Raw genomic sequence first — 15164 nt, forward strand, 5'->3', positions numbered from 1 at the left:
GGGCAAAGCTGAATCTCCAGATTGCCCGCAATGCTCAGGCAAGGGGACGTTGGAACACATCCTGAGCTGTTGCCCAAAGGCTCTTGGGCAGGGCCGGTACACATGGCGTCACGACCAGGTTCTTAAACCCATCAGCATGGGAATCAGCAGCTGCAGACGAGAACGCCCCACCACCCAGATGATCACCTTCGTGAAGGCCGGAGTGCAGCTGCCAAGAACCACAGCAGCCAGGAATCAGTCAGGAATCCTGGTGACTGCGCAGGACTGGCAGCTTTACGTAGACCTGGTGAAACAGCTGAAGTTCCCACAGCACATTGCCACGACCACCCTGAGGCCAGATATCCTCCTGGTCTCAGAGGCGACCAAAAACATTGTCTTGTTGGAACTGACAGTGCCGTGGGAGGACTAACTGGAGGAGGCCCACGAGAGGAAGTTGGCCAAGTATGAAGAGCTGGTCATAGACTGCCGCAAGCAGGGCTGGAAGGCAAGGTATATGCCCATCGAGGTTGGCTGCAGAGGTTTTGCAGGGCAATCGCTCTACAAAGCCTTGAGTGCACTGGGCATCAACGGAGTAGCAAGGAGAAGGGTCATCAAGAACACCACAGAGGCAGCGGAGAAGGCCTAGAGATGGCTCTGGATCAGGAGAGGAGGTCCATGGGGAGGAGCGAATGCCACCTGAACACAAGTCGTGGTCTGATCAACCACGGCTGGGTCGCCTGGGTGAGGGTGTCTGATGTTGAAAGACCCGAAACACCCAATGACCCCAGGTTACATCACTGATGATGTGTTCAGGAGCATCTATCGATGTATTTGTATCAATAGACTGTAAACTTTAGAGATACAGCATGGACCCAGGCCCTTCGTGCAGGTTTGTAGGATAATTGGTGACAGTAACATTTAAAATGGGACCTAATGTGTAGGATAGTGCTAGTGTACGGTGTGATCGTTGGTCAGCACGGACGCGGTGGGCCGAAGGGCCTTTTTCTGCACTATATCTCTAAAGTCTAAAGTCTAAAACCCATGCCATATAATATAATCATATAACAATTTGTCCGTCGCAGGGAAAAAGTACAGCGCCGAAACAGACCCTTCGGCCCACCGAGTCCGCTCCGACCAGTGATCGTCCCGTACGCTAACACTGTCCTACACACTCGAGGGACAATTTACAATATCACCAAAGCCAATTAACCTGCAAATCTTTACATCTTTGGAGTGTGGGGGGGGGGAGGCCGAGGCACCTGAAGAAAACCCACGCAGGTCACGGGGAGAACGTACAAACTCCGTACAGCCAGCTCCCTTAGTCGGGATCGAACCCGGGTCACTGGCATTGTAAGGCAGCGACTCTGCCGCTGCGCCACCGTGCCGCCCCTGTATTGTTCCATGTCCGATGTTAAGTGTGGACAACCCAGTCTATGGTTCTGCGTGGCATCACCTCCAAATATCTACGGCGGCACGGTGGCGCAGCGGTAGAGTTGCTGCCTCACAGCGCCAGAGACCCGGGTTCCATCCTGCCTCTAGGTGCCGTCTGCACAGTGTTTGTACGTTCTCCCCGTGACCACATAGGTTTACTCCGAGATCTGCAGCTTCCTCCCACACTCCAAAGACGTGCAGGTATGTAGGTTAATTAGATTGGCGTATGTGTAAAATTGTCCCTAATGTGCGTAGGATAGTGTAAGTGTGCGGGGATCGCTGGTCGGCGCGGGCTCGGTGGGCCGAAGCGCCCGTTTCCGCGCTGAATCTCTACACTAAACTAAAGTTTCTCATCAAACTGGTGAATGTGTTTGCCAGGGCCTGTGACCCCACTGATCATTTCTGTAGACAATTTCATATTATACTTTCCAGGGCCTTGCTGTCGAGGCCAAGACAGCTGGCTAGTGCAAACACACGACTGCCACTTGAAACGTGTGTTCTAATAACCACTCTTGACAAAGCATTGGCTGCTAATTTCTTCTGGAGCGGTATTTATTGAAACATTATTTATCATTCTAGAGTTGAACAGTCCCATGCAATCAGTTTTATCAGTACAGGCATTTTGATTTCATGTTGTTCATTATAATTTGGACCACATGTACTGTAGGTTTGGCATTTAGTTTCGAGAAACAGGCTCTTCGGCCCATCGGGTCCACACCGACCAGCGATCCCATCACACTAACACTACCCTGCACACACTAGGGACAATTTTTATATTTATACCAAGCCAATTGGCCTGCAAACCTGCACATCTTTGGAGTGTGGGATGAAACCAAAGTTCTGGATACTTTCAAGAGAGAGCTAGATAGGGCTCTTCAATCTCTCCCCATATTTCCTGACTCCGCTATCTTTAAGAGCCCTATCCAGCTCCCTCTTGAAAGCATACAGAGAACCGGCCTCCACCGCCCTCTGAGGCAGAGAATTCCACAGACTCACAACTCTCTGTGAGAAAAAGTGTTTCCTCGTCTCCGTTCTAAACGGCTTACCCCTTATTCTTAAACTGTGGCTCCTGGTTCTGGACTCCCCCAACATCGGGAACATGTTTCCTGCCTCTAGCGTGTCCAAATCCTTAATAATCTTATATGTTTCAATAAGATAGCCTCTCATCCTTCTAAACTCCAGAGTGTACAAGCCCAGTCGCTCCATTCTCTCAGCATATGACAGTCCCGCCATCCCGGGAATCAAGTCGAACTACAACAATGATGCCAAGACTCTTCACTGATCCTGTTACTTTATAATTTCCAGGCTTTTGACAAGGACCAGGAGAACTCGGCGAACAGTGAAATTACTTACACCATCATTGATGGAGGCCTTGCTCGACATTTTATCATCAATGCTTCCAGTGGAGTAATATCGGTGCTTACACCAGTGGACAGAGAGTCCATGGATGCATCTCTGAATGGAGTTGTTCAACTTATCGTCCAAGCCATTGATGGTGGGACTCCAGCCCGCAGCTCCATGGTTCAAGTCGCCATCACGGTGGAGGTAGGATAACAAACCGGAGCACGTGCTTCATATTTCCAGCGGGCGGCAGGGTGGCGCAGCGGTAGAGTTGCAGCCGCACAGCGCCAGAGACCCGGGTTCCATCCGGACCACGAGTTGCTGCCTGTACGTAGTTTGTACGTTCTCCCCGTGACCTGCGTGGGTTTTCTCCGGGTTCTCCGGTTTCCCCCCCACGCTCCAGGTTTGTCCACTAATTGGCTTTGGTAAAATTGTAAATGGTCCCAAGTGTGTGTGTAGGATAGTGCTAGTGTGTGGGGGATCGCTGATCAGCGTGGGCTCGATGGGCCGAAGGGCCTGTTTCTGCGCTGCAACACCAAACTGAACCCAGCAGTATGAAGATAGATTTCTCTAATTTCATTTAACCCCTGTGTTCCATCCCTTTCCCTCCTTCACCCTAGTTGTCCTGCCAGTTCCACTGTTCACATTCCTGTATCCCTACGTTATCACCTTTTCCCCAGCCAACAATGGACAATTGTGGACTCCGCCCTTCCTTGGTCATCAGATTTACTAATGTGTAAACAGTGGCGCAGTGGTAGAGTTGCTGCCTTTCCAGCGAATGCAGCGCCAGAGACCCGGGTTCGATCCCGACTACGGGTGCTGTCTGTACAGGGTTTGTACGTTCTCCCCGTGACCTGCGTGGGTTTTCTCCGAGATCTTCGGTTTCCTCCCACACTCCAAAGACGTACAGGTTTGTAGGTTAATTGGCTTGGTAAATGTAGTGGGTATAGGATAGTGTTAATGTGCGGGGATCACAGGTCGACGAGGACCCGGTGGGCCGAAAGGGCCCTGTTTCCGCGCTGTGTCTCTAAACTAAACTAAACTACTGTCAATATTCTATATTATAGGACGTGAATGACAATGGCCCAGTGTTTAACCAAAGCACATATTTTGTCGCTGTTCCTGAAGACCATCAGGGTAAGAACCGTAGATGAGATCAAGATGTAATTCAATTCCATTTGGTTACAGTTTAGTTGAGGTACAGTGAAAAGCTTTTGTTGCATGCTAACCGGTCAGCGGAAAGACAATACATGATTACAATCGATCCATTTACAGTGTATAGATTCATGGTTAGGGAATAACGTTTAGCGCAAGGTAAACCCAGTAAAGTCCGATCAAGGATAGTCCAGGGGTCACCAATGAGGTAGATAGTAGTTCAGCACTGCTCTCTGGTTGTGGTAGGATGGTTCAATTGCCTGATAACAGCTGGGAAGCAATTCATCGCTAACCCCTTCCACTAACCATGTATTTATTGGGAAGTCTATCGTGGAGTGAAATGAAAGAAGCAGGATTAGACAATAGACAATAGGTGCAGGAGTAGGCAATTCGGCCCTACGAGCCAGCACCGCCATTCAATGTGATCCTGGCTGATCATCCCCAATCAGTACCCCGTTCCTGCCTTCTCCCCATATCCCCTGACTCTGCTATCTTTAAGAGCCCTATCTAGTATCCAGAGAACCTGCCTCCACCGCCCTCTGAGGCAGAGAATTCCACAGACTTCTGCAGTGTAAGTGAGGATAGAGGCTTCTGCAACTATCTGCAAATAACGCAGAACAAGAGTTCCCAACCTGGGGTAAATTTCGTCTACCCAGGGGGTAAATTTGTTAATTCTGGATTTGTACACATTTTTCCCATTGACTGACTGTGTTTGGTTCTGGTATATCGATATCTGTTCATCATTAGTCGTTCATATATAAGTGAAATTACATTGTTGGGTGCTATTAAAGTTGCCAGGGGTGGACGGGACGAAAAAAGTTGGGAACCCCCGATGTAGAAACTCTGGTAGGGCTCAGGGGTGCGTTGTAGAGCAGAGGGATCTCGGAGAGTAGGTACATAGCTCCTTGAAGGTGAAGTCACCAGGTGGTCAGAGTATCGAGTGTAGAAGTATCTGGCAACAGTCATAAAAACACAAAATACTTGAAACATGACGAGTGGAAAGGATTGTCAGTGTCAGTCTACCCCACGACAGAAGGGGGAGGAGTTGTACAGTTTGACAGCCACAGGGAAGAAGGATCTCCTGTGGCGTTCTGCCCTGCATCTTTGTGGAACCAGTCTGTTGCTGAAGGTGCTCCTCAGGTTGGCCAGTGTCTCATGGAGGGGGGTGGGTGAGCTGTATTGTCCAGGATGCTCCGCAGTTTGAGGAGCATACTCCCCTCCAAAGACCAAACTCCCGCGAATCCAACTCCAACTCCGCCCCCAGGACAGAGCCAGCCTTCCTGATGAGTTTGTTGATCCTATTGATGTCCGCAACCTTCGCCCTGCTGCCCCGGCACACGGCAGCGAAGAAGATGGCGCTGGCCACCACCGATTGGTAGAACATCTGCAGCATCTTACTGCAGATGTTGAAGGAGCGGAGCCTTTTCAAAAAGTCCAGCCGGCTCTGTCCCTTCTTGTACAGGGCCTCAGCGTTCCTGGACCAGTCCAGTTTACTGTCCAGGTACACTCCAAGGTACTTGTCCTCCCTGCTAAACTGCACATCCACACCATTGATGGAGACAGGGGAACGGGGTGTTCCTCTCCTCCTAAAGTCCACCACCAACTCCTTAAGGGCCTGTCCCACTTAGGCGATTTCTCAGCGGACTGCCGGCGAGTGTCAAGTTCGCGGCACTCGTCTGAATAACCGGGAACTGGAACGCTGACTGTCAGAGTGGCGCAGACGCACAGACAGACACGCAGACAGACACAGACAGCAAAGGCGGGGGTCAGGGAAAGCGGGGGAGCGCTGTCTGAAATTCACAAGGTGATACAGACACACACCGCGATGAACAGGAAGGTTAAGACGGCTAGCACAGTGTACGGTAAGTCCTTTAAAAGAGGGGGGGAAGGGGGGAGAAGAGGGGGGGGGGGGGGGAGGGGAGAAGTGGGGAGAAGGAGTGGAGACACTTTTAAGAAGCCAGACAACTTTTAATAAGCCAGAGATACACGGCTGTGAAGCTCAGCGGGCATTTAACATTACTGGTCGGTTTTCCTTGGTTCTGAAACCTCGCGCTTACGTTTTTTCCCCTCAATGAGCCAATGAAAATGACCAGTCAGCAAAGGCGATAAACTAAAACTACCTACGACTACCTCGACTACCTATAACTACATGGCGACCCCACTACAACAGCACTTACGTCTACAGGAATATCGATTTTCTCCATGGCGACCAATTTTTGGTCGCAGAAAATGTTTCAACATGTTGAAAAATTCGCACCGACCATACTGAGGCCGCGACTATTTCCAAGAATGCGGGAACTCCTCGCGACTGTGAAGGAGACTCACCAGCGACCTCCGGCGAACATGTGGCGAGCGCAGAGTCTCCATCACTAGCTTAAAAAGTCGCCTAAGTGGGACAGGCCCCTTAGTCTTGTCGGTGTTGAGCTGCAGGTGATTCAGCCCCCTCCACTCAACAAAGTTGTTGGGTCTAATGCCCCTGTCCCACTTAGGAAACCTGAACGGAAACCTCTGGAGACTTTGCGCCCCACCCAAGGTTTCCGTGCGGTTCCCGGAGGTTCCCGGAGGTTTTTTGTCAGCCTCCCTACCTGCTTCCACTACCTGCAACCCTCGGCAACCTCCAGGAACAGCACGGACACCTTGGGTGAGGCGCAAAGTCTCCAGAGGTTTCCGTTCAGGTTTCCTAAGTGGGACAGGGGCATAACGTTTACCAATGTGTTCAGAGTAATAAATCAACTTCTCTTTGTGTTCCAGATGGGTGTGTGTTTGAGATATGGGCTTGGGACAGGGATGCGACAGAATCTAATCGGCTGGTGACCTATAGGATTGAAGACGGGGCCAGAGGCCAGTTCACCGTCACCACTGGGACGGGAGACCAGCCCCGAACCGCGTGTGTGCGCGTGGCTCCGGAGGCCAGGCTGGATTACGACTGGGGTCCACACAGGTACAGCCTGTCGCTGGCAGCCGTTGACCTGGGCTTTGACCCCGCCAGCTACGCCACCATCCAGGTGGACCTACTGGACACCAATGACGAGCCTCCCGTCCTGATGGCCAGCTCCCTCTCCGACGTGCGTGCCAGCGAGAATGGAGAGCTCCAAACCACCGTCGTCACTGTCCAGGCCCTGGATCCGGACACAGACGCGGAGCTGCACTACTTCATCCGGGGAGCGGGGTGCCTGGGCGAGAAGGGGAGAAGGCTGGGCAGCTCGCTCTGCAAAGACTGGTTTCGGCTGATGGAGCGATCCGGGTCTCTGGTCTACGGTGGCCCCGTGGATCGTGAACGTGTCCAGGCGGTCTGGCTCAGAGTACAAGTCGTGGACTACAACACTGTGTACTCTTCAAACAGCAGTGAGGAAGGTGAGGCCACAACCCATCGCTGCTCTCACAGCCTCATACACCTCTTACGACAACATCGTTCATAGCTCCATGACTCTTCCATTGCCATTTTGATTAGAACGGGTGTCAGGGGTTATGGGGAGAAGGCAGGAGAATGGGGTTCGGAGAGATAGATCAGCCATGGTGGAGTAGACTTGATGTGCCGAATGGCTTAATTCTGCTGTTATTACTTATGACCTTATAGACAATAGGTGCAGGAGTAGGCCATTCGCCCCTTCAAGGCAGCACCTCAATTCAATGTGATCATGGCTGATCATCCACAATCAGCAAGGCAGCAACTCTGTTGAAATTGGACCATCACTGCTGAGCTTTTATTCCCCAGACATATGTTGAGAGTTTGCCAGCATCAATGTATTATACAGTAAACATGTATTTTGTATTTTTTAGGGCATATTAAAATTATCATCGCTGATGAAAACGACAATGCACCTGTATTTTCTGGTGCAGAAAATAAAAAAGGTGAGTGATAACTTTCAACATTAAGCAGAGTTGGAGTTGGATTCCACAGAAGGTAGTTGAGGACAGTTCATTGGCTATATTTAAGAGGGAGTTAGATGTGGCCCTTGTGGCTAAAGGGATCAGGGGGTATGGAGAGATGGCAGGTACAGGATACTGAGCTGGATGATCAGCCATGATCATATTGAATGGCGGTGCAGGCTCGAAGGGCCGAATGGCCTACTCCTGCACCTATTTTCTATGTTTCTATTTTTCTATGTTTCCCCTTTCTCCCCCGCACCTCCCCCTTCCTCCTCCTCTCCCCTGTGCCCCACCAGGACTCGCACCCATGCCTCCATCCCCCTCCCCTTCTACCTGCATTCCATCCTCTAGCTTCACAATTTGCAACTCTTCAATCCTTTTGTCTCACTCCTTCTGCCTTTTCATCTCTGGACTTTCTCTCCCATCTGCCTATCCACCTCCCTGCTCACCCGTATCAACCTATTATGTACCAGGCTTTGTCTTGCCCCATCTTTCCTTCTGGCTTCCCCCCCCCCCCCCTCCGCCCTGTCCTCCCCCCCCCCTCCGCCCTGTCCTCCCCCCCCCCCCCCTGTCCTCCCCCCCCCCCCCCCCCCCCCCCCCCCCCCCCCCCCCACAATCAGTTTGAGGAAGGTTCTTTACCCAAAACGTCATCTATCCATGTTCTCCATGATAAGAGGGAAGTATTTTAGGACCGAGATGAGAAAATCATTTTTTACACAGAGAGTGGTGAATCTGTGGAATTCTCTGCCACAGAAGGTAGCTGAGGCCAGTTCATTGGCTATATTTAAGAGGGAGTTAGATGTGGCCTTGTGGCTAAAGGGATCAGGGGGTATGGAGAGAAGGCAGGGATGGGATACTGAGTTGGATGATCAGCCATGATCATATCGAATGGCGGTGCAGGCTCGAAGGGCCGAATGGCCTACTCCTGCACCTATTTTCTATGTTTCTATGTTTCTATGTTCTCCAGAGATGCTGCCTGACCCGCTGAGTTACTCCAGCACTCTGTGAAACGTCACCTATCCATGTTCTCCAGAGATGCTGCCTGACCCGCTGAGTTACTCCAGCACTCTGTGAAACGTCACCTATCCATGTTCTCCAGAGATGCTGCCTGACCCGCTGAGTTACTCCAGCACTCTGTGAAACGTCACCTATCCATGTTCTCCAGAGATGCTGCCTGACCCGCTGAGTTACTCCAGCACTCTGTGTCCGTTCATGTCCCTGTCCAAATGTCTTTATGTGTTGATATTGCACCTGCCTCATCTACCTCCCCTCGCACCTTAAACCTATGTCAACTGGTTCTTGGAGTCAGTACCCTGGGAAAAGACTGTGCATTCAGCCTATCTATTCCCCTTATGATTTTATACACCTCTCTGAGGACATGGGTTTAAGGTGAGGGGGGGGAAAAAGATTTAATAGGAACCTGAGGGGTAACCTTTTCACACAAAGAGTAGTAGGTGTATGGAACAAGCTGCTGCAGGAGGTACTTGTGACTATCGCAACGTTTAAGAAACATTTAGACAGGTACATGGATGGGACAGATTTAGAGGGACATGATGGAACTAGTGTAGATGGGGCAATAAACAGTAGGTGCAGGAGTAGGCCATACGGCCCTTGGAGCCAGCACCGCCATTCAATGTGATCATGGCTGATCTTCCACAATCAGTACCCCGTTCCTGTCTTCTCCCCATATCCCCTGACTCTGCTATCTTTAACAACCCTATCTAGATCTCTCTTGAAAGTAACCAGAGAACCGGCCTCCACCACCTTCTGAGGCAGAGAACTCCACAGACTCACAACTCTCTATGTGGAAAAAGTGTTTCCTCATCTCCGTTAGAACTAGGCAGATGGAAATAGTGTATCTAAGTTGTGTCACTCTATGACTCTATAACTGTAACAGATCATCCCAACTTCTGGTTGATAGTTCATGGGTCATACTTCAGCAATGATTACGTTCGAGAACATACGAACTCCATGCAGAGTTTGATCATTAGTCAGGATGGAACCCAGGTCTCTGGCACTGTAAGGTCTTAAGGTCATAAGTGAAAGGAGTAGAATTAGGCCATTCGGTCCATCAAGTCTACTCCGCCATTCAATCATGGCTTATCTCTCTCTCCCTCCTAACCCCATTCTCCTGCCTTCTCCCCATAACCTCCGACACCTGTACTAATCAAGAATCTATCCATCTTTGTCTTAAAAATATCCACTGACTTGGCCTCCACTGCCTTCTGTGGCAAAGAATTCCACAGATTCACCACCCTCTGACTAAATAAAATTTTCCTCATCTCCTTCCTAAAATAATGTACTTTAATTCTGAGGCTGTGACCTCTAGTCCTAGACTCTCCCACTGGTGGAAACATCCTCTCCAAACCCATTCTATCCAGGCCTTTCACTATTCTGTACATTTCAATGAGGTTTCCCCTCATCCTTCTAAACTCCAGCGAGCACAGGCCCAGTGCCGACAAACGCTCATCATAGTTTAACCCACTCATTCCTGGGATCATTGTTGTAAACCTCCTCTGGACCCTCCAGAGCCAGCACATCCTTCCTCAGATATGGTGCCCAAAATTGCACACAATATTCCAAATGCGGCCTGACCAGCGCCTTATAGAGCCTCAGCATTACATCCCTGTTTTTGTATACAAGCCCTCTTGACATAAATGCTAGCATTGAGTTTGTTTTCTTTACTACTGATTTGACTTGCTGATTAACATTTTGGGAATCCTGCACCAGCGCTCCCAGATTCCTTTGCACCTCCGATTTCTGGATTCTCACCCCATTTAGAACGTAGTAAGGCAGCAACTATACCACTGTGCCACCGTGCTGCCCAAGTAAGTGCTGGGTGGCAGCTTTCTACAGGGCAGTATCCTCAGGGGAATTGACGCACGCACACACACATGCACATACTCACTCACGCACACGTGTGTACACACACACACGCGCACACATGCATGCACACACACTCACGCGCGCACACACTCACGCACACACGCACACTCACACTCTCACACACATGCGCACGATCACACACGCACATGCATGTTCACACATCCCCATGCACACGCACGCACACACATTCACACACACACGCATGCATGCATACACGCTCACGCACGCACGCGCACTCACACACACACACACACACACACACACACACACACACACACACACACACACACACACACACACACACACACACACACACACACCCACCCTGACTGGACAATACGCCCTTGTTTCCTATGTTAGGCACCTTGAAGCCCTCGGTACTAAGCCACCCACAGCCAGATAATCATCTTCCCCTCCCAGCCTGCTGTTTCAACACCAGCGCCACTTCACATCCAGCAAGGCTGGCATATTAAAGCAAGACTCCGTGCGGCCTGTTTCTCAGTCTGCCCAGCCTCTCGAGTAAAGAAAATCATTAAATCTTTCTGTAAAGGTGAGTGATTGCGACCAGCACCACCCTTGGGCCCAATAATGAGCTGTGACTGGTATGCACTTAGATCTTGGGGAAATGCTTGTGGAATATATATAACAAATTTGTAATTGGAGGGGAACAGGTTTAACAGCACGGATAATCACCAGGGAACATTAAGAATGCAGCCATGTTACACGCATTTATTTCATCAGGCCTGCATGTTTGAAGCATTTCCAGTAAAGAAACTTGCCGTTAATAATGGCTTGTGTTCACACTTTGGTGGAACTTTTCTACACTTAAGCGGCGGCACGGTGGCGCAGCGGTAGAGTTGCTGCCTCACAGCGCCAAGACCCGGGTTCCATCCTGACTACGGGTGCTGCCTGTACGGAGTTTGTACCTTCTCCCTGTGACCAGCGTGGGTTTTCACCGGGTGCTCTGGTTTCCTCCCACACTCCAAAGACGTACAGGTTTAAGGGTCAATCGGTTTGGTGTAAATGTAAATTATCCCCAGTGTGATTAGGATGGTGTTAGTGTGCGGGGTTAGATCGCTGGTCCGTGCGGAGTCAGTGGACCTGTTTCCGCGCTGCATCTCTGAAATGAACTAGAACTAAACTAAATTAAACTTAAAAGCATTGGAATCCTAAATATTTATTCCTTGGAATGCTGGAGGATTGCCAACTGTCCCGTATTAATCGGGACATCCCGTATATTGGGCAAAGTTGGTTTGTCCCATACGGGACCGCCCTTGTCCCGTATTTGACTGCTACTACTCTGGTCGAAGGGCCTGTCGGGTCGGAGCGCCGCGTCCGGCCCCGCCTCACCCGTCCCGACGTAGTGCAGCCCATGGAGTGCAGCAGCAGCAGCGCCTCGCCCGTGGCCCCGTCGGTCGGCAGCCCGGCCAGCTGTCCGACCTTCGTTTATCGCCGACACCACCACCACCCCTCCTTCTCATCGCCGATCATCGGTTCGTGAGTTGGATGGGGTGCCGGACATCACAAGGCCCGGGCCAAAACTCCTCAGCTGGCCCGCCGGCTGGGCTTTGTGTGCAGTCCAGCACCCGGGCCAACTCATCATTCACCCAGCCACGGCCGAGTCGGTCAACGAATTGCCGTCGGGAACTTGTCCCTTATTTTGACCTTTTATCCCTTATTTGGGAGTGAGAAAGTTGACAACCTTATAATAATAATAATAATGGATGGGATTTATATAGCGCCTTTTTAATACTCAAGGCGCTTAACAGCATCCCTCACCCATTCGCCCCAGCTAGAGTATAGAGGACAATCCGGGCATTTCACTTCAAGGTGGATGACAAGGTACTGCAGATGCTGGTTTACAAAAACAAAGGCTCAAGATTCCCAAGTCAAAACATCATCTACCTAGGTCCTCCAGAAATGCCGCCTGTCCCACTGGGTTACTCCAGCACTTTGTGTCAAGGCCAGGTCAGTGGACAATAGACAACAGACAATAGATGCAGGAGTAGGCCATTCGGCCCTTCGAGCCAGCACCCTAATGAGGGGTGATCTTATCGAGGTGTATAAACTCATGAGGGGAATTGATAGGGTGAATGCACAGAGTATTTTACCCAGGGTAAAGGAATCAAGAACCAGAGAACATAGGTTTAAGGGGAGAGGGGAAAGATTTAATAGGAACACGAGGGGCAACTTTTTTTACACAAAGGGTGGTGGGTGTATGGAAGGAGCTGCCGGAGGAGGTAGTTGAGGCAGAAACTATCACAACATTTAAAAAACATTTGGACAGGTACATGAATAGGAAGGTTTAGAGGGATATGGACCAAACACAGGCAGGAGGGACCAGTGTGGATGGGGCATCTTGGCTGGCATGGGTAAGTTGGGCCGAAGGGCCTGTTTCCATGCTGTACAACTAAGACTCTATATCAGAGACACAGGAATTGCAAATGCTGGAATCTTGAGTAAAGTACAAAGTGTTGGAGGAACTCTAGGGCCAGTCAGCATCTCTGGAGGAGATCTAAAGAAGGTCACACAGAGAGTGGTGAGTCTCTGGAATTCTCTGCCTCAGAAGGTAGTTGAGGCCAGTTCATTGGCTATATTTAAGAGGGAGTTAGATGTGGCCCTTGTGGTTAAAGGGATCAGGGGGTATGGAGAGAAGGCAGGTACAGGATACTGAGTTGGATGATCAGCCATGATCATATTGAATGGCGGTGCAGGCTCGAAGGGCCGAATGGCCTACTCCTGCACCTAGTTTCTATGTTTCTATGTCTGGAGGAGGGTCTCGACCTGAAACCCATTCCCTCTCTCCAGAGATGCTGCCTGTCTCGCTGAGTTACTCCAGCATTTTGTGTCTATCTTCGGTGTAAACCAGCATCTGCAGTTCCTTCCTACACATCGAGAGCTTTCAAGAGAGAGCTAGATAGGGCTCTTAAAAATAGCAGAGTCAGGGGATATGGGGAGAAGGCAGGAACGGGGTACTGATTGGGGATGATCAGCCATGATCACATTGAATGGCGGTGCTGGCTCGAAGGACCAAATGGCCTACTCCTGCACCTATTGTCTATCGTCTATCGCTGGAGGACATGGATAGGCAAAGTTTCAAACAGAAGAAAGGTCTCAACCATAAACGTCACCTATCCATATTCTCCAGAGATGCTGCCTGACCCGCTGAGTTACTCCAGCACTCGGTGAAACGTCATCTATCCATATTCTCCAGAGATGCTGCCTGACCCGATGAGTTACTCCAGTATTTTTAATCTAAATACTTCAACTCGACTACAGTGATTTGGGTGGCCTGTGGAAAGTTATCATGCTGCAGCTCACTCATAGAAGGAAGTTTATTCAACTGAATAAATAATATATAATACAACTCAAACACATTACTCATTGCAAGATATGCCATTGACTGGCACGTTATCAGAATGCTTCCTGGATTAGAGAGTTTCAGCCACAGGAAGAGGTCGGATAGACTTGGATTGTTATCTCTGACATGTCAGAGGTTAAGGGGAGTCTTGATAAAACTTTAAGAGGCATGGATAGGGTCGACAGTCTATAATGTGAGAGGGGGAAAGTTTAATGGAGATGTGTGCGACAAGTTTTTTTTTTACACAGAATGTGATGGGGACCTGGAATGTTGTTCGTGGTTGAGGCAGACACGGTGGCGCAGCGGTAGAGTTGCTGCCTCACAGCGCCATAGACCTGGGTTCCATCCCGACTACGGGCGCTGTCCGTACGGAGTTTGTACGTTTTCCCCGTGACCTGCGTGGGCTTTCTCCGAGATCTTCGTTTCCTCCTACACTCCAAAGACGTACGGATTTGTAGGTTAATTAGTTTGGTGAAAATGTTAAATTGTCCCTAGCGGCTGTAGGATAATATTAATAATAATAATAAATTTTATTTATGGGCGCCTTTCAAGAGTCTCAAGGACACCTTACAAAAATTTAGCAGGTAGAGGAAAAACATGTAAGGGGAATGAAATAAATAGTAGAGACATGACTAGTACACAAAGTAAAGACAGAATACAATTCAAAACATAATATGAGGCAATTAATGCACAGATGAAAAGGGAGGGGGACGTGGGGCTAAGGATAGGCAGAGGTGAAGAGATGAGTCTTGAGGCGGGACTGGAAGATGGTGAGGGACACGGAATTGCGGATCAGTTGGGGGAGGGAGTTCCAGAGCCTGGGAGCTGCCCTGGAGAAGGCTCTGTCCCCAAAACTGCGGTTGGACTTGTGGATGGTGAGGAGACCGGCTGATGTGGATCTGAGGGACCGTGAGGGTTGGTAGGGGGAGAGGAGGTCAGTGAGATGTGGGGGGGCCAGATGGTGGAGGGCTTTGTAGGTGAGGATCAGGATTTTGTAGGTGATCCGGTGGGAGATGGGAAGCCAGTGAAGTTGTTTGAGGATTGGAGTGATGTGATGCCAGGATTTGGTGTGGGTGATGAGTCGGGCGGCTGCGTTCTGGACCAGTTGGAGTCGGTTGATGTAGGTGGAGCTGATGCCAAG

At 50.1% G+C, this 15164-nt stretch overlaps 1 protein-coding gene across 2 annotated transcripts in view; it reads left to right on the forward strand.

Annotated features, from left to right (window-relative positions):
* Positions 1 to 15164, forward strand: part of LOC116971389 (cadherin-related family member 2-like) — an 86010-nt gene that overhangs the window by 35405 nt on the left and 35441 nt on the right. For both annotated transcript variants that reach the window (XM_033018533.1, XM_033018534.1), the window contains exons 17-20: positions 2716 to 2955; positions 3819 to 3888; positions 6658 to 7260; positions 7687 to 7758. In XM_033018533.1, coding sequence (XP_032874424.1) covers positions 2716 to 2955; positions 3819 to 3888; positions 6658 to 7260; positions 7687 to 7758 — 985 coding nt within the window. The remainder of the gene's footprint in view (positions 1 to 2715; positions 2956 to 3818; positions 3889 to 6657; positions 7261 to 7686; positions 7759 to 15164) is intronic.

Source organism: Amblyraja radiata, chromosome 3, assembly GCF_010909765.2.
Source record: "Amblyraja radiata isolate CabotCenter1 chromosome 3, sAmbRad1.1.pri, whole genome shotgun sequence".
Taxonomy (NCBI): Eukaryota; Metazoa; Chordata; class Chondrichthyes; order Rajiformes; family Rajidae; genus Amblyraja; species Amblyraja radiata.